The sequence below is a fragment of the Uloborus diversus genome, chromosome 3 (genome assembly GCF_026930045.1).
Source record: "Uloborus diversus isolate 005 chromosome 3, Udiv.v.3.1, whole genome shotgun sequence".
In the NCBI taxonomy this organism is placed as follows: Eukaryota; Metazoa; Arthropoda; class Arachnida; order Araneae; family Uloboridae; genus Uloborus; species Uloborus diversus.
The window spans coordinates 53,000,668-53,024,516 of record NC_072733.1 but is presented as its reverse complement, the minus strand read 5'-3'; the positions used below and the strand labels follow the sequence as shown (position 1 = coordinate 53,024,516).

Below are 23,849 nucleotides of genomic sequence, written 5' to 3'. Positions count from 1 at the left end.
TTTAAAATGCATAATGTAAAAAAAATTCCGTAAAAATTACGGTTTTTTACCGGCAGCTGGGTTGGTTGTGCAAAACTGTAAAATTTGCGGAGAATACCCCTCAATAGAATGGTGTTTTACTATACAAGGCCAAATTTTTCCCATAAAATTTACAGAGGGGCCGTGGTAGCCCGATCGGTAGAGTGTCGGATTCGGAGCCGGAGGGCCTCGGGTTCGAACAACGCCCCCTATATCTGGAAGGCCTACTCACGGGCGAGTCACGTGGTCAAAATGAGGCCAGTTTCTCTCGCGCCGTGACTTGACGGAAATCGGTCGGGAAAGCGCCGTGCGTACAATGTAACACGAATTTAAATATTAAATAAAAAAAAGGTGACGCATATCTTTTTTCAATTAAATCACCAATCTAATAGAATAGACAGCTTATTTCTACTTCACCTCACAAAATCACTTATTTTACTAATTTTATAAGTGAAACTTGTGCGTTTTCCAGGGCAGAAAATTAATCTTCAAATTTTACTTTCACACGTTTTCAAAATTTCAAATAGACATCGGGGGGTTGGGGAAACTTGTACCGTAAATAATTATAAAATTATTTAGAGCGTACATTTTTTTCATGTACGGTTATTAATAAATGAGAAATATTTTATTGAGTCTTGTTTAATTTGAAGTTTCCAAGTTTCTTTTTTTTTGAAGAAATAATTATCTCTGATTTTTCAACTTAATCTGCTTTGGTAAAATGTTCTTTTGCTATAAATATCAAAATAGGCAATTAGTTGAAGATTTTTGGGTGGAACTATACAGCTTTGGCAAATTAGTATAACTACTTCAAAAGGAAAATAAATAAGTTGAGCCTACACATAAGTAAATAAATATTCCTAATATATTTTAAACAAAATATCTGTGAACAAATAAATGACTTAATTGTTTAAAGAGATTTTGCTTTTGTTCATATTGATGTAATTTTGTACTTTCACACAAGTAATCCTTTCTTGTAGAAAAAGTTCTGAAAAAAATTGAAAAAAAAAAAAAAAAAAAAGGAATGCTTAGCATATGTTATGCTTTCAACTACCTTATGAATGTGATACTCAAATAAAGACAATATTTTAAGCACAGTAACTTTTATTTGCACATGATAACACATACATCACATAAAAAACACCTATTACCATTTATGTTACACATGAGGTCAAACAAGAGCTAACACTCAAATTATTTAGCTATTAGGAACTCACAATCAAAAACATGAAAAATTAAGAATCAAGTACTAACAGTTCACACTACATATGCAGAGGTGGTGGTCTACTATTTTACACTCATTAATTCTCATAAAGCAAGGTTTAATTTAATTGACTCTTTTCTTTTTTATATACAGCATCAATGATGATTAATAATAATTAAATTTTAATTGATAAAACCTTAAATTATTAAATAAAATAGAAAAATTCAGTTTTTTTTTAAAGGGTTTAAGAAGATGTTCATTTCTCTTTGTACAATACATTAAGAAACTTCATTGTCCATAACTAATTAGAAATTAAAATTCTGCACACTTTCACAATCAGGGTTGCTAATCAATTTTGCAAGAAAAATTCCCTATGATTTCCCTGCATGAAAATGAAACATTATAAAAGAGCGGACACTGATATTTGAAAAAGAACATAAATATCTTGATAATTTCACCACAGGTTTTTAAAAAAAAATCTAAATAAGTAAGGGAAAATAAATAAGAATTCATAATAACTGAAATAATAGCATGGTGATTGAATATATTCAACTTTTACTCAAAAAAAAACTTCTTTTGACCATTCATTACATGGACCTAAAAGTGTGTAAGTGATCCAGAATAATGATTATTGACGACTAATTTCATACACTCAAAATTATCATGAAATTCAAGAATCTATTTTTATGATGAATATTTTAATATTTAACTTGAAAATAAAAACTTAAGCAAAATTGCCATTTTTTATTTTACTTTATTAATATTATCATTATAATTATTACTAGTAATTTATTTGTTTTTTGGTGGTTTATATATTAGGAAATTGATTTTCGCAACTTCAATTTAAGAAGAAAAAAATTCCCTGTATTTTCCAGGTTTTTGAGGAAATTTTTGAAATTTGCTGGATGGTCAGTTCTTTTTATATATATATACATATATTTGAATTCCCTATGATTTCCCTGTTTCTTCAGGTTTCCCTGTGGCGTGGCAACCCTGACAATAATCTGCAATGTACATCACAGTGTTTCCACCTATTCCCTAGGTTGTAATTTAAAAATAGTTTAGGATAATTCAGTCAAACTTTTACATTTTAAAAGATAACTCATAGAAACAATATAAAATTGCTTATTTATTTAGTGTGGACAATTTACGTGCATCTTTCTTAAATTTTTTCAGTGTATTTTTTTCTTTTTGATCTTTTTTCATTTTTTGAAGAGAATCATTTTGTTTTTTGCAAAAGTTGTTCAAAAATATATTAATGAAAACCCATACAATTTGTTTTACAAGAAACAGAGAATCATGACTCTCACATTCATCTATACCTAGAGAAATATCATTTTCATCCAGTACATCAAGAGTTAAATATTTTACAACCTTTCTGTGATTTTGACAACTGATAAAATTTGATTCAAAATGTGTTGACAACAATTTGTTTACAACTGCATATGTGAATTGAGAAACACAAACAACTTCGGGATGTGGGTATTTCAAATTTTGTCTAATTTGTCTAATCAACTCTGTCTAATTTTGATATCCAATCATTGTTTACATCTGTGTCAAGGGGCTTATCAATGCATAAAGTTGATCGACATTGTTCACACTTTAGTTTCAATAGAACTTTATGAGCTGCATATCCACTAATGTATGTTAAAATTGGCAAACTCGATTGAGTACTTACCATTTCTTCCGGAGTGATTAGAAAACCATTAAAAAAAGGATATGAATCTGAGCTATCTTCATCTTCATCCCAATGTTTGTCCTGAAAAAAACTTAGTAACAATTCCCCACAACTTTTCGATTTTACCACAAGGGGTAAAATTGTTTGCATTCTCAATTTTGTTTCAGTGTCATAAATTTGACGTATACTGACATTGTAATTTGACCCTGCCAATGTACGGTAAGACCCAAATCTGTCTTCTAATGAGTCTGTTTGTATTTTCCCTGGTAAAAAATAATCGAAATTTAAAGTTTTAAAACAGTACTCGGCAAGAGCAAGCATAGCTTTTGTAGTATGGCTTATAGCTAGATGGGTTTGCTTTGTTAATCCACCAGTTGTACAATTCATTTCCTCCCATTTGTCTAACCAATTAATAAAGTTAGTTAAGAACTTATACTGAGCTGTGTCAGTATTTGGTGTGAGAGGCGTTTGGAACTCATCCCTTTTATGCTCACCCTTATACAAAGTTTTCACATTCATTATTGACCACCACTTGCAAAGAATCTGAATGTAGTCTGCTGTTTGAATATGATGGTTTATATCATTTTCCTCACCAACCAGTTTAAGACCTTCAGCCACTACATTATTAAAAATTTGTAAGACCAGTTTCACATTTTGTTTCTCAAAGCTGGTTGGAGCCAATGCTTTTTCTGACAGCCCATAACCATACTTTAACAACTTTTCAGATTCAATTTCATGCAATTTTTTTAATGCATGAAAAGAAGCTGTACAAAAAGGTAGAAGGGTGTCAAAATTGGGATAGTACATGCAAGTGCCTAGATTTTTTTGATTGATCCAATTATTTCTAAGGCACTTGAGGATATGAACGGAATCAAAAGAAAAATAGAAATATTTTCCTGGACTTCCAGGATAATCATACCTAACCCGCAACTCAGGGGGAGAGGCAAACATACTAACAGCCTTTTTATTAATAGCATTATTGTCAGTGGCTACTGATATGACATTAAACCCTATGGCAGCTAAACCAATCAAGATTTTTTTTATATATATGAATGGAAATCGTCAGCATCTATGCTACGGACTGCCAAAATATGTGCCACATCTTTGTACGGAGACAATAAACTTTGGGTCATAAATGTGAAAGCACTGGATGCAGCATTTGAGTCATTGTGGGACATACCAAATATTTTCCCCCCGACATAATCAAAATTAGGCTTTAAATGTATTTCATCAATCATCAAACTGATAATTTTCTCTTTCTCCTCTAAAAAAGTATATTTTTGTTTTACATAACTTAAAAAATTCTCATCATCTTGTTCACTGCAAGGATTCACATTAAATTCTGCACATATTCTTCTCAAAGTACTTACATGAGGTAAAATAAAAACATTTGAACTTCGTAAAAATTTGTAACAATGAGGAGAAATAGACTTTAAGAGACAACAAAATACGAGAAAACTGGGAGAATACCTACGTTGCTGTTTTGTTACATTAAAGTTAGCAAACTGTTCAATTACAAAATTTAAAAACTTGATCTGTGAATCATCATTGCAACTATCTTTAAGTTTTAGGAGAAGCTGAACAACAACATCACAAATTACTTTTGATTCATCAGAATTATTCACATCTGACTTACTTAACATTTTCAAAGAAGACAAAATTTTAAACAATATATTTGAATCATCGACTTTCATTGGAAAATCAAAAGTATCTAGTTTTTTTAACGAAAAATTTTTATGGAATACATATACATTTAAATCATTCTTTACAAGCATGCTGCACAATACCTCATGAGTTTCTGACAGATGCAACAAGAGCACGGAATCTTCTTTAGGAATGTAAGTCCAAAATTCATCAAGTTTTTGCTCTTGAAATCATTGCTTCAGTTCTTTTAAGGTAGAAAACAGAGTTTTGTTTTTATACTCATTGTCAGCAATAATACTTGCCTCTTGAGCTTTTTTAAAGAGAGATTCCTCTAATCTCTTACGTTTTTTAGAAGGAGATTCTCGTGCAGGTGTGACTGATGGCTGGAGGTAAGATGGACAGTTACCCGGCAAAAATACAGGAATCGCTCCGTCTCTTAAACGAGGATGTTTTAGTTCACTCTTTAGAAGTCTCATCGACTTTTCATCGAAGAATTCTGCTTCATGAAGAATGTCTTCTTTGCGAAAATGTAATTCACATACCTAAGGAATAGAAAACTCATCAATAAAAAAACATATACAAAAAAAAAAATTGAATATTAAGAAAAGCGTTTAACTGAAAATGATAAAACTCAACGATATTGAACTGTATTTTTCTACTTAAAATCGGGCAGATAGGTGCAGAAAAAGATTTTAAAAAATCTTTCTGCAATAATAATTATCTGTCATCTTATAGATATGCGACAGGCGTCTCAGCATTGCATTGTTTACCTGATATCGAATGTTGCATAATTTTTAAAATTGCAACATTGTTTAACAAAATTATTACTTAGCGAAAAATAATTATGTTTCACTTTCAAATATATTTTGTTGATATGATCAACTATATTTGTTAGAACACCAGTGACATAGCCACGGGGGTCCAGACCTTTCTCCTAAAATGAGTAAAAAAATTCAAAAATAAAAGTGTCCACTCTTTTAATATTTTCCTATCGCATGCATAAGATATGGAAATCAAATCTGAGCGCATACATTCCCCAACTCTTAAATTTTGTTATAAAAAACAAGTTTCACAAAAAAAAAAAAAAAAAGAAGACGTAATTGGGTTGTGCTTTTCCTATGAAAAAATGCCAAATGTCTTCGAAGAAGAGCATCGATTTGGATTAAAGATGCATCAAGTTTAAAATAGAAAATTTTTGAACTATTTTATGAAGTGTAAATGCATTTCCATTTAACATAGTAAATTTATCTATATATTAAGTATAATTATCAATTTAATTTAAAATAAATAATAAACCATTTCAAAAAAAAGCAAAAAAATAAATAAATAAAATAATATAGTAAATGGGTAATTTGCTTTATGTTTGTCTGCAAGTAAAAACTGATGTTTATTATTATTAGTTGCATTCTGTTATTTACTTTATTACTTTTCATTCTTTCATATTTTATTTTCATATTGGTATGTAGGTTATATAGACCGCTGAGCAAACTCTTGTATTTAGATATCATAGCTACTTTATCATTATTAGCTGCATTCTGTTCATTACTTTATTATTTTTCATTCTTTCATATTTTATTTTCATATTGGTCCCCCGACACGACGACGCTTGGTTATATTACTGCTATTATTTATAAGGCAATTTATCAGAAACCTCAAAAGCCGATAAATATATTATTTTAAACATTTTTTAGTCAGGTATTTTTAGTTCTTTATTTTAGTTTTATTTAAGGTTTTTTTTAGTCGGGGGTTTTTTAAATTTTTAATTTTAGTTTCATTTAAAGTTTTTTTCAGTAGGCGATTTTTAAAATTTTTAATTTAATTTTTATTTCATGCTTTTTAAAGGCCAGAATTCAAACTTTCCCGGACGTGAAATTGTAACACGAGATTCTGTGCCACTGAATCTGCGTATTCTGACAATAGTTGCAATTCAAGTTATTGCTAACCGTAGTATGCAAGTTATTGCTCACCGTGATATGTAACTTATTGCTCACCGTATGCAACATAGTGTTGGAAAAAGGTTTTGTTCACCGTGCAATTCGTAATTATGTTGCACAAAGTTATTGTAAATACGCGATCGTAATATACAGTCGGACCTCCATATATCGAAGTAGCAAATTGCCGGGAAAAAATTCGATATATAGAAACGATCTTATTTTAACATAAAAAACTTCTAAATCATTAAAATGTGCATGAAACCCAATTTATAATTTAAACGAGCATTAAATGAAAGATAACAATAAAAATATTAATTTTGCAGAAATTACATTTTTGCGCCTTCATACATCTTCATTCTTCGGCAAATCAACTTGATCTGTAACATTAGGGGATTTTCGTTTTGACAATGGAATCGAGTGAAATGTAAAAAATCAATCTACTTAACTTGAATGATTTTTACTGAAGCTAAAAAGACTAGGAGTCTAAAGCAGAGAAAAACCTACGAGTATCTCGAAAAAAATTTCGATATATAGTAGAGACGTACCGAGTACTCGGAAACTACTCGGTACTCGGCCAATTTGCCGAGTACTCGGTACTCGGCCAAATTCTGATCAGATACTCGGCCAATACCGAGAAGTTGCAAAAAATTGAATATTTTCCAAGACAGATACTAAAATTTATAAAAAAAGAGCAAGAATTATATTCTGCAATTATTTACCATTAAAATTTATAAGTCAAATTTAAATTTTGAAAATAATGAAGTTTGTAATGCTTCAATGGAATAAATCTTTATTTTAATGTCTCCAAAGTTAATAAAACTTATTTATTAAAAATTATGCAAAAAAGAAAATATGGAAATATATAATGGTATAGAAAATATGGAATTTTTATATTAAAATTGGATTTTTGCTTCAACCAAAAATTAGTTATAAGAAATATAAAAATATTTTTGCTTAAAAAATAAAAGGAAATGAAAAAACGTTGAAAGTACAGTGCAGGAATACTGCAGACACATGTTTTGGCATTACAAGGAATTCTTTTTTTCAATGCACAAAATGGGAGCTCGTGGATTTAAAGACAAAACTCTGACTTTTTTGTTGAATGTCTTTACATTCTTTAGCTCACATGTTATGCACTGAAAAAGACATTCCCTGTAATGGGGGGGGGGGGGGCAGAAACACGTGTCTGCAGTGTTCCTGCACATTTGTTTTATCTGCTTTTAAAAATTATTTATATTTGGCAGACTAGAACTATAATTGATTCGTATACAGTGAAAACCCTCCTAACGTACACCCCTCAAAGGCAGACACCACTCTTATGCGGACAATTTTTAATTCCCCAGTTCCAATGCAAATAACATTCTTAAACCCCTGTCCTGCGGTCATCGCTCTATTGCGAACAAAAAAAATTGTCCTGTTAGTGTCCACATTAGAGGGATTTTACTGTAATTTGCCTTAATTCCAACTTGATTAATCATACCTTTTATTTATTTTTAATTTTAAAAATAATTTTTTTGTAAAATTTTAGACAAACAAAACTGTTTATGTAATGCGTAATTAAATTTCAGCAGGAATTTAGTTTTAAAAACTATTATATGGACAAGGAGGTCTATACTACTATTCCATTAAGTTCAAAATTCATCACATGCGTGTAGATGGTTCTTCTTAGAACATAATTGGTACTTGGTAACTCGGCCGAGTAGTGAAAAGCCGAGTACTCGGTAACTCGGTACTCGGCCGAGTAGTGAAAGGCCGGGTACTCGGCTACTCGGCCCAAGTGCTACTTGGTACGTCTCTAATTTTAAGATTCAAAAATATGTTATAATGCTTAGATAAGATGTGATTTTGTTTAATGCTTTGCTTAAAGATAAGGTTTCCATTATCATGTACGTTTTTAGTCTAAAATAATATGTTAACCAACTACTTTTCTGAACTATATTAGTCATGGCGTGTAATAAAAACTCAAAATTTTTATTTTGTTCTAAACTAATTTTGGAGTAAAAGCAATATTACAAGAGTGAAAATCTGCATCACACACAGAAAGAGGGATCTATGTAGTTTTGCCTGTTGAGGTTAAGATAGTATAATGCAGTGTAGTTAAATTTAGAGCAATACAATTTAAAAATGCAAAATTAATTTATAAAAGTAAAATCAACTGATTTTAATTACTGATTTTGTTAAAAAATCACTTAATACAAATCAATTGATTTAAATCAATTTTTTTTAAAAAAATCACTTGATTTAGATCATGATTTTAATCACTATTTAAATCAAGCTGATTTAAATCAACAAACCCTGATTAAACATGAATCTTGAGATACAATCAACTTATAAAAACCTATATTTACCCATAAAATCAAATATTAAATAAATATCTTTGTCATTTTGGCCTTTACAACCTTCAGCAATGTGATAATGTTTGAGTGATTATGAAATTCTTGAAGATACCATATCTCTCGAAAGGTTCGCTAAAAAAGAAAATTTAAGAAATTAAAAAATTGAATGCAAAATGAAGTACATATGCAAGAAAAGTAGGTACAAAAGTTGCCAGGAGAGATGCATGACATCCGTTCTCTCCGGGGGGGGGGATTTAAAAAAAAAAAAAAGAGGACTAGATAAATCATGAAAAAATGTGTTGGACCAATATTCTTAACAATCGAAATAGTAATAGTTTTATTTCTTTTATATGTTTTAAAATAATATTTTGGTTTGGAAAGAGTTAATTTTTTATAGTGTTCTTACTCAATGCTAACTTCATAGAAAAAATATTGTAAATTAATCTTAAAAAGGTAAACACGATTATATCAAAAGAAAAAAGATAACATTAAAATGCATATTTGCAATAAACTAATTTATAAAAATTTGCAAATTTGTGCAATTTAACACTGCATTTTGTTTTCTACTTTTCAGCACAAATCCATTTTTATTTCATAATTAATGCTGAAAATACATGACTTCATAAGCTTTGGTTTAGAGACGTACCGAGTACTCGGTAACTACTCGGTACTCGGCCTACTCGGCCAATTTGCCGAGTACTCGGTACTCGGCCAAATTCTGATCAGATACTCGGCCAATACCAAGTAGTTGCAAAAAATTGAATATTGTCCAAGACAGATACTAAAATTTATAAAAAAAAGAGCAAGCATTATATTCTGCAATCATTTACAATTAAAATTTATAAGTCAAATTTACCCTCTTGATTCAGCCACTAAGGATAAGAAAAAAGTAACATTCAACTATTGGGTTTGTAAAGCCCCATAGCATTGAAAGAAGAAACAGTAGATCTTCTTGTCGTAGCATACTACATACTGCACAGTATGCTAAGGACTCATAATATCACTGTCATAAATGATGGTGATAAATTAGAAATGCCAGAAGACAACATGGGTTCCAATTGCATCTACAAACAAGAGACATCGCAGGTTTTCTTTTACAAATATCAGGGAAACCTTCGCATCTTATTTTAACTAAACATGGGAGGCAAGATGCACACTTAAATAGAAGAAACTGATGTTTTTATTGTTTTTTATTTACTGTACATTTGCACATTTATGTGTTCAAATTGTTGTTTTTGTACAGGGCAATTTCACGAAAATATCAACTTGAGCATCAAAATTTCAATGTTATCAAAATACAAAGTAATATATATTATTTGAAAGCTTAAACTATCTATTTTAATACTGTATCACTTTAATTTTATATTAGAAACTGTTTTATTAAAAATAGGCCATAACAGATTCTGCAGACTTTTCTAGAGAATTTTGTTTGATAATTTGTTATACAGTAATCAATGTTTTTCTCAAAATATTTTCTAGCCAAAAAAAAAGAGTTATGTGTTTTGTAATACACATTATAAAGTTTCTTACTACAACCTAATTGTTATAAATATTCTTATGATTCTCCGTTTAGGGACACAGTATTATGTTTATTTTATGAATGTCAGTCATTAACCATAAAAAAGCAACTTTTTCCACTGAGCATGAAAATTTTTAGTGGAAACTTTAAGAAGTTCATACTTTCTGCCTACATTAAGAGTATGTAAAAACTGAATAAGTCGAGTTTGAAATTCGCATTGGGAACACAGAAAATTCCTTGGTAACTGACTGACTTAATGTGGTAACTGACATTTTATTCAATTTTAAAACAACTACAATGTACTTAATGAAACACCCCTAAAATATTCCTCTTTTAAAAATAAATATAGAACAACTGAACTCATGAGTTCTAAGACAGTTAAATATTTTTAAAGTTTTGTTTTTTATTTTTCCATATATTTTATTTCAACTTTAAAATAATTCATTCCATTTAGGATTCATTAAGGAAATAATGAACGACTTGGGTGGAATGCAGTGAAAAATCAATCATTAATAATGTTTTCACTTTTTCTAATGCGATAAACGAGAAAGTTTAAATGGCGTTGGTCTCACGCTTGACGCTGAAATCAAAGTCAAGTTGATGCCAGCGTGGCGATTCGCGACGGCGGTTTTGCTCGGGAGCGCATGCGCAGAAGAATCAACTTTTCCCCTCGACGAGAAGCGACGCCAGAGATTGGTGCTTTCGCTTCTAGGAAACCAGGGCTTTAGACTGACAAATGTTATTGAATATATAAATTCCAATTTTGCATTAAATTCCAGCTTTGTTTGATGAAAAACGTAGCATTCTTAAAACATTTAGTAAATATAGAGTATTTGTAAGGTAGGTAAAAAATGGGGAACGGAAAATTCCTAGCTAATAGTTGTATAGCTAGAACAGCTAAATTTTAATGTAATATTTTTCTTCGCAATGCAGCTATATTTGCGTAAATCTTTGATATTTGTTTGAAAAAATGCAAACTGTCTTGATGGATATGTTTTTGAATTCCTAAAGCAATAATAACAGAACTGTGTAATAATGCAAAGATTTCATTTAGAAATTCTCCCGCTTTTCCCACTGACCGAGGGTTCTGTTCTGATTGGTTTGTTACTCACCAAAACAGTCGTATTCATGCTACTAGAAAATCGATTTTAAATTAGCACAACAATTTAGAATTCCATGTATTTGTCTTTAAAACATCCCTCTTTGTTTTTCAAGCAATTAAGTATTGCTTATTGTTTCTAGTACATTGAGTTTGATCTTCAGCTGACTTATCATTTGCTGTTTAAAAAACTGGAAGAATCTCCCCCCCCCCACCCCCCGACGTTGTTCGAAAACTGATAAGCACACGAAATTCCCCAATCGTTGATGTGGCTAACAGTTGCTTTTACACACGTGGCCAAAGCGAACCTCGCCGGAATCTAACATATTTTTGAATATTGGATAGTTTACGTTAAGTGTTTCGTTTGGAGCGCAAAATCGACAGAACTGGATAATTTTAACAAACCTGATGGATTCAATAAATATGGGACAATTTTATGAGTGTTATAGCAGTTAATAAACACATTTTTTTTTTCTAATTCTTGATTAAGAGACATTGAATTGACATTGACAAACGGTGAAAACAGAGTCAAAGTTTTTACCTACATATATAAATTTCAAGTTTTCTACTTTTTTATTTAAAATATCTGTTTGTCTTCAGGAGCCACTGTATCTTGGAAACTGTGTGATAAGTTGCGAATCAGAAAATGATGATGTATTTGAAATCCAAGAATACACAACAAAAGAAGCTTATTTATTGAAAGTAAGTATATTATTTTTGTAAACAATTTTAGTGATTTCAGTGGCAGTTACGGTTTTTCAATGTAGAAAATCTTTCATTGCAACCTCCGTTTAGCAACAACAGAGAAAACTCATAAACTGGAAACCTGACATTTGCACCCCTGATTTGAAGATTTCAAATAAAAAAAAATAATAATAATAATAAATTAAATAAATGTGCGTCACGGGACGCTCGGCAGAAGGGATAACTTTCATAGGATTAAATTATTATCATTATTTAATCCTATGAAAGTAACAATTGGTTATGGTAGCTATAACCAGCAACGAAATTTTTGCACTGTATGTTATCTAAAAATCTTGCAAAGACTGCATTAAGTACAGTTTCCGTGACTTGTAGTGGCTTCTTCTGGCTTATTAAGCATTTGTAATTGTTGTAGAAACGATAATAAATTTTTAGCTCGATCAGAAGCAAAATTAACATTAAAATCTCAGGTTAAAGGAATTTTATAATAATCTTCATTAACTAAAGCAGGACCTTAAAAAAAAACTGACTTCAAAATTGCTCCAAATGAAAAATAATTTTATTTTTGATCACCATTCAGACTACTTTTAAACATAAGTTTTGATGTCGGCGCAAAAACAATAGATTAAATGACGCGTCGTTTCTAAATATTTCGTTTATCAGAGAAAACACTCAAACTTACGAAACATTTTAGATTTTACTCCGTGATGAACAAAAAAATGTTTATTTATTTTTGTTTCCCTACCCTCGTGTTGCGGGATTTGCGGGGATGTACCGTATTACCTCGCATTAGCCGACATGCCGGAAAAAAGCGAGGTTGCGAGGTTGACCAGCGTGCCGGGAAATTCGGATTTTCCGGCATGCCATATAATTCAAGGTTTATTTTGAAACCACACAAAAGTAAATTTTCCCCTCTGTTTCAACCGCAAAGCAACCTCTACTAAGAAAAATAATAATAAATTCCTAAAGTAATCTCCTTTTCAAAAACGAACCGATAAATTTCAGGTCGTCGAGATGAAAAAAGCTGTGGTAGTTTGATGATGCTTTATCTTACTATAGTTAATAAATATTTGTACAAAATTAAAGTGTTTATTAATACTAATAAAACTGATCTGTACTGCCGGGCTGAGCACAAGAATTGAATCTGCAGCTGAGCTCAAAACGAGAAATCTGAAATCACTTTTTTAATGTTTATGCCTCCATGTATTTTATTTAGATGCTACTTTTTCAGGAATTTTATTTTAATATTTTCCATTCACAAATATTCATAAAACAATGTATTTATGTAGTATATGTTACGAAAAATCAGCTAGTGACAATAATTTGGATAAAAAGTGTAGATACGAATTATACTCGTGTGCTTAGCACACCAGTATAGACCTTATATTATTTTTTAAAAAAAAATTGAATATATATTTGTTATAGTATTAAATTGTTATAATTTTTTAACTTTGTTTTTTTCCGGCATGCCTGAAAGGACCAGGAAAGGGTTGTTGAAAATCTGATGAACCTCATATTTTACGGCATGCTGGCAAATGCGGGGTAATACGGCAGTTTGTTCTGTACACCGTTTAACAGTTCAAAACCCTAAATGAAGCGAGATAATTTTAGTATAATCGCAAAAATGTCTTTGTTTTGAAAATAAATTTAAGATTTAATACTGTTTAAAAATGTTAATTGTAAATAAATGTTATCACCATAAAAAAAAACCACAAGGTTAAGTTTAAATCTGAAACGATAAAATTGGCATATTATTACAACCAGGCTGGGATCTATATTTTGCCCCCCCCCCCCCCTGCAAAAATCACCACGGACATTCACCGGACACTTTATTGGATCCCCCTCCAAATAAATAACTTTTTAACGAGTGTTTGTGTTAAAGTTAAAGTGATTTTAGATTTTATTCTGCGATGCACAAATTAAATGTTTATTTATTTATTTATTTTTTTGTTTTGTTTTTTCGGCCGTCCCCAACCCCCACGTTGCTGAGCCTGCGGGGGACGAAGTTCGTTTAAAATATGTACACCTTATCACAACTCAAAACCCCAAATGAAGCGAGATATTTTTAGTATAACTAATCGCAAAAATGTTTTTGTTTTAAAAATAAATTTAAAGATTAAATGCTCTTTTGAATATATATTGCTTACAATGTTATTGGCATTGTATTGTTAAACTCACCTTTCGTTAGGAGATTGCGTTATGTTGCAACGATTATCCATCTTCTGTTAGTTTCATTACTTTTTACTTTTTCTACTATCACTTAAAGCTGACCCAAAGAGTGAAGAAACCGAATTTCCCCAAGCATGCGCGCTTCTGTCGTATGCGCGAACGAAGGGAATGCCAGACGAGAGTTTCGCCATTAATCGTTATGTCACAAATAGCTTTACCCTTCGTAAGAAGTTATCACGTCAAAAAAAAAAAGAAAAAAAGAAAAACTTCATCACTGTTTTCAGGTCTTATGACTCATCACCACTTTTATGTTGACATTGGGATGTTAAAAGGATCTTTGCAAGAAAGGATTAGCTGAGCTGGCTGGAGGAATTTGATTGAAATTTTTTGGATCACATAAGTATTGTTCGCTATAGCTCTGTAAAATAACCACCACTGCACTGCCCTGCACACAGCGCAGTAGAAAAGCAGTTCAGAGTGGGGAATCTGTAAAATAGCTAATGTAGGAAAAAAGATGTTACACCAACTTTAAGTCGAGTCCCGACTTAACCACTCAAGCGGCTGCGACGTAATATTACGTCAACGAATTTATATGTCATTAGCGGCAGCGTCGTAATATTACGTTCGAAGCGTTCGGCTTTCCTGCAGAACACCAGCAGTTTTTCCCCTTGCGGGAAGTGAAGGGTGAAGGAATTGACGAACAGTAGGGGCGTTAAAAGGCATCTACCGCTCCTTTGTCCACCCTCCGTGTCAATTTCTCCCAGTCAGGAATCACTTGAGCATGATTTTCAACTGTCATGTTTCTTTTGAAATACTCGTACAACGTGGATTTTTATTTATTTATTTATTTATTTATTTTTTTTTAATGCTTGCAAGTTTGTGAATAAAAGTAAAATAAACATTTTACAATTATTTATAATGGCAATTTTAATATTTGAATAAGTTTGATTATGTAGAAAAATCTCTGAAAGGTCTTACAAATTATGCAATCAAGATTGATTAAGCTTTAATGTAAAATTTGTCATCCCTAATTCTTCAGTTATTGCAGAACTGAGAACTAATATTATTTCTGTAATTTGAGTGTGCTTGGAAAAATCTTGCAGAGAATGCTCTTATAGTAATTTTCATGGTAATCTTTAACTCGTATAAAGAGTTCAATGGACCGAAAGTTTTATTCGTAATAACGGAAATTTAGCTGCAATGGAGTTCAAGCAATATAATAGCATTTTTAAGGAAACAAAACCCTTATTTTGTTTCATTGGTTTTCGCTTATGAGGTATTACGTTTTTGAGCAATAAAAAGTTTTAAAGTTTGACGATATCAGATTTACAGTTATGTATATGATTAGAAATGATTTTATTATTTTAATGTTTTGAAGCTCAAATTTAGATAAAAAAAAAAATCATAACCTATAATTTCTTTTAAATATTTATGCACTTTAAAACCGTGAAGAATATTCCGAAACGTTCCTACAAAATAATGCGCAGCTAATGTGCTTAAATTCTGGCAGTAACGTATCGAGAAAAAAAAAAAGCACAACAGTTTCCCGCTAAAAGACAGTAACCCTTTCCGAAATCAACATGGAATTTTTCTGAAGTATTCAGAAACTTTCTCAATAGAAGGCAATGACGTTTTAGGGAAGAAATCAGGTACTCTCTAAGAAAACTTATTTATGTTAGTTTGTTAGCTCCCTGATTTATCCCCTCAATCTGGATAAACCGTATAGTTGAACTTAAGGCTCAATAATCAAGCTCAATAAGAATTTAATAAAAACGCTGAGTATATTTTGATACTGGTAGCTAAAGATATTTTTTTCAAAACAGCAAGAAGTTTGCATTCCTGCAACTTGAAGCAATTCTGGAAACCTTTTCGCCGAACCACTTGATTTTCGCAGAAAACTGGTGGAAACCCGTTAAATTCTAAAATGTTGCTCGGAAATAACCTGTGACGTTCAGGAATTTTCTTACAATGAAGAAGCTATTTCCACTTTTCTCCTCTCTTCATAGGTGATTTAAATTATAGCATTTGCTCTGGCGCGTTGAAAAGTAAACTAGTGCGTAATAATAAAAACAGAAAAAATTGGTGTTTTTGGACAAAAGAACCAAAATTTGAGTTGTTTCTTAACTTTTCATGGGAAGGGGGTGTAAAACCTTTTAAATGATGCTTCAATTGGTTTGATAAAGTATTGATGAAGTTATGGCGCTCCCACCGAAAAAAAAAAGAAGCGTTTAAGAAACAATATATATGATAATGATAATAATAATAATAACAAACAATTTCAGCAAAAGTATTGGAGAAATTCAGGTTTCAAGTTATTCTAATTTCAAATTAATTAGACTTAAATAATGCAATGTGTTCAAAAAATAAAACAAAACTATATTTTATATTATGATTATTAGTTCGTTTTTTGGCCAAAACTAATATTGTGTAGTTGAAACTTGCAAACTTTTCTCCTAAATAATAAAATTTTAAAGACATGCTAATATTATGTACCTTTTATTCGCCACCTCGCCCCAATTGCGTAAACTGACTTAACGCCCGTATTGAGGTAGGAAAAAGTATTAAGTTGAGCTATTTTTTTTTTTGGGGGGGGGGGCGGCTTTGGTTTCGCGTCAGCGACACACTCATGTTTAGAAGCGAAAATAATAATAATAATAATAATAAACTTTTCTTGTTACATAATAAAATTAGCAACTAAGTTTGAAGCTTGACCGTGTTAAAAATAAAAAATACAAATTACCATCTATAGCAAGTATTTTGAATCAAGTCTTGCCAGAAACAAGCAGAAAATTCATCGTCTCTTAGCTCTACTGATCGTATCTAGTATTCTCTGGATTTATACCTACTTTTCGCGACTAAATTTTAGATTAGCAAAAAAGAAATCTGATTTGGTTGAAAGTCAACACTGGTTGGAACAGTAAATTTTCTCTGCAGTAGATAATCTTTTGACTTCGAATCACCAACAGGCCAATCTTAACAGTACTGCAACTATGGGCATGACGCCTTGCGCTTATCCGTCAGTGAAAGCATGCATATATTGGAAGCTCGTTTGAAATACAGCATAACTCCAAACGTACGCGATTTTCAAAGGACAGAAAAAAGTTATCGTTAATTCAAGGATATCGTTAAACCGAGGAGCATGGATTTTTAATGCAGTCAAATCTGGACCAGTGAAATTCGTCGTTAAATTGGGGAAATCTCAAATCGAAGTTATACCGTACTTCAATACAGATAATAAAAAGATGCTTCAGTTGCATAAATGTGTACTAAAATGTGTTCAAATGGGATCCGGTGTACGGGATGTGAACTAAAATATGTTCCGAATTATGTTTTGTTACAAAGAAAATGCAACAATTGTGTTCTGCTCAAGATATTTGCTTAGTTAAAACCTGGAAACTCATTTGAACAGAGATTGGAAGCACATTTGAGAATAGATTGGGGACAAATTTGAGAACAGATTTTGAGCACATCTTGGCGCACTTGTGAGATCATCCCTTTCTTTGTCACTACTGAGGGAAAGGGGGGGGGGGGATCCAGATGATAGAAAAGTATTTAATGCCACATTTAAATACTAATCATAATGGAAGTACATTTGTATCAGAGATTGGAGGTGAGCTATAAGTAAATGTAAAAAATAAAGTCATAATTTTTTAAACTAGCTGCAAAACAAAAAACTATATGATAGAATAGAATATAATATAATGCAGTATAGCACCGTTGATGCGTTTTTCAAGCGACTGATATGGAATGATGCATAAATGATTTTTTTTTCTCTGCAGACAATAATTTTCGAAACAGAGACTTATCCAAAAGTTGGATAAGTCTCTATTTCGGTCTCGCTATTTTTTCTTTTGCTACGGCGGCATTCATGTAAAATTATTTTAAATTTTTAAATTTATATTTTAAATGAAAATACTTTACATATCCGAAACAGGTCAATTTTTAGGTCAATAAAAGAGGGTGAAAAATAATAATAATGTTAAAAATACACAAATAAATCAAGTATAATCTATTAGCTTCATATTATAGTTCAGAGCAAATCTTATTTTTAGTTTATTAAATGATTCATTTTGGAGAACTCATTTAATGAACAAGTTCAGATAATTTTATGAAATTTTGTTAAAAGCGTTGAAGAAAATAAGCAAAGGAACGAAAGAAAGAAGTGAAAGTGTAAAAATCACTCTTGTACATGTTACACTCACAAAAGCAGTTTGTCAACTTTCTTTCTCTTGAGTACTGAAGCACTCGTGTAAGCCCCCTGAATTTGACTGACAACAGGGCGGAGAAGATAGATAACGTGACGTATGTTGCTTTTAGAATCCATTTCCAGTTTCATTTCATTCGTGAGGAAATTTCTCTGACCGTTCAACACGCTTCTTATTAGGAGTACAAGTTTCGCCAAGTTTCTTATCCAATTTTAAAACTAATAATTATAAAGTAAACAACAAATTAGCCTTTTTACAACTTAAAATAATTTACCACAACATTTAAACCTAATCCTACAGATTGAAATTTAAAAATTTGTAAAACTATGCTGATTGCAAAAATACTGAAACACATCTATACAACTGCCAATTTAACGTGCACACTAAAGATATATTGACAGATTAATGCATCTTTTAAAAAAACTGAAATATTGTATCTATACCTATTAAATAAAATATAATTTTAAAACAATTTTCTTTATTGATGCCCATTAACCGCATTATCCACCTTTTCATGTATAAATAACATCACTATTGTTATAAGTTTTATAACTAGAAATCATTGAAGAATGTTTAATGCAGTACATTTATATAGCTTCATTTTAAATCTCAGAATTTTTTTTAAAAACTAAACTTAATGTAATGTAACTTTCAATAGAATACATTGCAAATAAACTTTTTATTGATTGTTGAATGAATTCTGGATCCAAGGGAAGGGATCAATGCACAAATTTTAAAATCAAACATACATTTCTGTTATGATATATCAAAAGGTACAATTTTGAATTAAAAAAAAATATATATCAAATTGCAAAAGAAAATTTGCAACATAATTTGTTTCTGGCCGAGGCGGTCGAATCACAGCTCAACCGTCATTTAGCCGGGGCACAAGTACATTTCACTGGCGTGCTAATCAATTTTAGATATCAATGTGAAGGAAATGCCGGCTTATATGAGATATTTACTGCATTCAGTTTTTTTATGACTATTCTAGACTGACGATCCCAAATAGGGTGAATTTACAACTACTGAATGCGGCAAAGTTTGATAATATACTTATAACTCTTCCTAAGCTCTCTGACTAAGAGATGACACACACACATATATCGCATATTTATTTCTATATGTGTGTTTGAAAACCTGTAACGCATCATCCAAAGCAGAGGATTTATTGTCCTTTAAATTGTACACATATTATCATTTGTCTGATTTCCTGAAGGGAATTGTATCTTTAACTGGAGTTTTGAGTCTGATGATAACATGTCTGTGAGCTTTTTAAAATCAGTTCATTTGCTATTATTTTACAAGACGGAAAGGTATCACAGAAATATTAGAACCTGTTCGGGGAAACCCAAATTCATTTCAATAGTTAATTCAAAATCTATTTTATTTTTCTTCATCTTCTTCAGAACTTAGCGCAGTGGTGGTGCCCAGCCTACGGCAAGGGCGGATTTCAGGGGATAGTCATGGGGGTATGACCCCCCCCCCTAAACCATCGACCTATTATCCATTCATCATTACTTTACGTGATCATAATTTAATAATTGCATACGAGTTAGATGGATGAATGTAGCATATCATGAAAATATATCAATACGCATTGTGTTCAGATGCTTCATGAATAAAGTTGTCATCTGTAATAATGTTTAGTCTATTAATTATTTGTTTAAGTAAATATTTGAAATAATTCTTCCTTTCATTGATTCTGATATTAATTTGGAAAAAAAATGTGCAGTTCTAGATGCCATGTTTTTTGCCGATTCGATACATTTTATTGACACCCAAACAGTGTCAGAAATTTTTCGTAACCAAAACTGAATATTTTTCAGCATGACCACCCCTCCCCCTAAAATGCTTGTCTGCATCCTCCCTTGATCTACGGCCCGTGAAGCATATGTGCTCTGTAAAAAGAAATGTGTAAGGTTACCAGTATTAATAGGTGTAACGTTACAAGAATTATGTTTTTGGTTTGGAAGGTTGTCGTAACATAAAGGCATAATCATAAGCAGACTATTCATTATTTATGAGAGTGTAAATATATATTATTAACGTATCCCTGGGCTTTTATAATCTTAAATGAGGAATATAAAAAATGTGAAATTCATTTATAAATTAATTAGTTGGTTAAGAACCAACCAATTTTAATAGAAAATATATATATATTTTTTTTTGCTGTTGTGAGATTAGTATAGAAATAATTCTGTTCTAAAGGAGACAGCTTTTTTCTTTAGAATTTTTTCTATAGCTTTCTTGGGGTAGGGTGGGATGTAGGATCTTTCGAGAAAACATGAAAAGCACCTTGTTGCACTCGATGTTGAAATCGATAAGGAATTCAGTTTCTACTTATTCTAGTTCGAAAGAAAGGCATGAGTAGAAAGAGCGAGCACATTCACAATACAAAATAGCTCTTATCGATGGGGGTCGTTCCTGGGGGATCTTTTACCTCACGTGTGTTTGCAGGAGACCTTGTCTCAATGGTCTAAGGTCAGTTCTAACTGGTTTGTACTTTCAAATACATATGACACAGAGACCTAAATTTAATGAACAAAGTGATAGAAAACTATTGTGATTGACCGATAATTGTGAATGGTTTTTGATGTTTTCAAGGCAAATCATTAATTTTAAAAAAATGTTTAAAAGTATCACATTTTAAAACTTACATCCAAACTTTTACATCAATCAGAATGTATCACACAACTTTTTAACGAATTCCTTACAAAACTAAAATTGTATGAGGCATTCACAATTCCACAGAACGGATTTGTAAATCACGTAATTTTTTGGGTAATATAGATGGTAGAGTGATAATAAAATCCTCGATAAATTAGCGAATTTCGTTCTGATAGTTTTCTGCCTTATCTCTGTTCAGGTCGTGATTTCGAATCTCCTCCCCTCCCCCCACTAACCCCCTAACTGACGAACCTACCATTACCGTAATAATGTTAGATCTAAGTAGTTATTTGTTTTTTATTTCATTACTCCAAAAAAATCTAGTTTTTCTGTGATCTTGCCATACATTCAGTGCGTCTTACTATTCCGTCATTCGTGTTTAGTGACGAAAGGTCATAAGTCCGGGACTTATGCCCTTACTAACGAAACTACGAAACACTAACTTACACTAACGAAAAATGTGACCCCTCAATACAGTCGACTCCCGCTACAAAGCGATCCCACTTACGCGAAATGGCTATAACGCGAGTTTTTCAGGAGCAACGAATTTTAGAGCTAAAGCTAATTTCTTGCTCTCAATACGAAAATATTTGGAAAGGAATCGTGATGCTAAGTTTCGGCTTTGTTATTGACAACTAAACATTAATTCGTGAATGTATTTTCATCCTTTCTGCATCACTGACTGCGCAAGTTCCCACACACCGCATTATAAACATAGCTTTGTTAGTGTGTATAGATCACCACTCCTCATTTTTCATTTATTTTTTCTAAGTATGAAAGGTTATGAAATATTGTGGCATCCATGCGCGCTGTTTCATCTAAAGTTTGAAGATGGAAACAAAAAGTGAAAGTTTGCCACAATTTAAGAAAAGGTAAAGATTCTTGATAAGCTTAACAACTAGAAAGTGGGTCGAAAGTAGCACGACAATTAGGTATGGCGAATCTTTCATACGTATAATTAGAAGTCAAGAGAAGGCAATCCATATAAGTCCAAGGGGTTCCAGTACCATAGATCTAAATGTTATAAAAGTAAATGCGAAGCTACTGTATTTAAAAATATATTAGGATGACGATCAGACTTCGCAGGATAAATCATCTTCAATTTTTAAGATATAAATGTAACTTATTGTATCCACTGTACAGTACTATTACAGTGAATTGCTTTATTATTACTACATACTGTACGTACCGTACTGTTTTATTTTTATATATTTCTCTCCCATTGACATAACATGCAGAGTTTTCTTTCAAACGATACTAAACTTTCATAATATCTGACAGCGTACAAGAGAAACATAATATAAAATGTGAAGCAAAAATATTGAAAATTCGATGAAATAGGAACGTTTAAAGCAATTATTTTTTCACTGTGCATGCGCGAAAGATAACAATTTATAACCTTTATAATTCAAATTCCAGATAGATCTTACAACTCATAAAAAAAATTCCACTTCGATATCATTAAAATTTACAAAGTAATCAGTGTTCAAATGGGCCGAATTTCAATAATTCTTGGCTAGGCAACGAATGATAAGGGGTCGTTCTCAAACTGGCAAAACTTTCTTCTTATCGTGCAAAATGATTCATGATAAAAACGGATTATTTGCGAACGATCCCTCATGCTTCGTCGCCTATCCAAGAATTCGGCTTATTAGATCGCTGACAACTTTTCAAATTTTAAAGATATCGAGTGGAATTTTTTCAATAGTTGAAGGATATATCTGGAATTTGGATTATGAGAGTTATAATTTTCTTATAGTTCGCGCATGCACAGTGAAAAAATAATTGCTTTAAACGTTCATAGTTCATCAAATTTTCAATGCTTTTACTTCAAATTTTATTACTATATTTCTCAAGTATGCTGTGAAATATTCTGAAAGTTTAGTAACCTTTGACGGAAAACTGCGTGTTATGAGCCGAAAACCGTCAAAAACAATTTGTATTTTTCAAAGAAATGCTTATATCTCCGTAGTTTTAAGTGATATTTTCACCAAAATATAAAAATAAATTCTACATAGTTCTTTAACTTATTTCTGAAAGTTGTAGCGTATTCTAAGCTATTTACAGTAAAAGAAGTTCAAAAACCTTTTTTTGTTTCCTCATATTGTTGCTAGTCCCCTAACTGAATAGACTTAATTTTTATTGGAAAATGATAACTGGAGTATACTTTTTATTTGAAAAAAATTACACAGAATTAGCTTCTTATTTCTGGAGAAATCCGTAAAACTGAATTTTTCAAAGTTTCCTAATACCAAATGACTACTTTTGGTCATATAGTGTATGCGCGTGTCGAAGTGTTGATGTGTAATATTATACACACATTGTGTTGAAAAGCATAGTAACACGATGTTGTTTCAGAAGAACGAAGCCAAGCGTTTGAGTATCTGTTTTCAATGCTTTTCGAATTCCTTCTCTGTACAACTTTATACAACTGACCGTCGAACACGCCCAGGAATGGGGAGTATTGGAAGTCACTCGTGCGAACTAAAAGGCAGGCGTGGTCGAAGATAATCTTGACACTTTCCAGGGGGAGAAGCAGAGTTCCAATATGTGCTGCAGTGAAACTAACGTGCGAAAACCTGCTGCAATATGGCTACAATTTTTCCTTGAATTAGAGCCACCAAAGTGGTTAAAGCAGTTGATTCAATTAAATGGCGTCCACTGTACAAAGATC

The 23,849-nt window shown here is 31.5% G+C and overlaps 1 protein-coding gene across 1 annotated transcript in view; it reads left to right on the top strand.

Annotated features, from left to right (window-relative positions):
- The window catches only part of LOC129219438 (rhoGEF domain-containing protein gxcJ-like), a 108,584-nt gene that overhangs the window by 67,615 nt on the left and 17,120 nt on the right, over positions 1 to 23,849 (top strand). Inside the window, exon 12 of the mRNA XM_054853834.1 lies at positions 12,030 to 12,131. Coding sequence (XP_054709809.1) covers positions 12,030 to 12,131 — 102 coding nt within the window. The remainder of the gene's footprint in view (positions 1 to 12,029; positions 12,132 to 23,849) is intronic.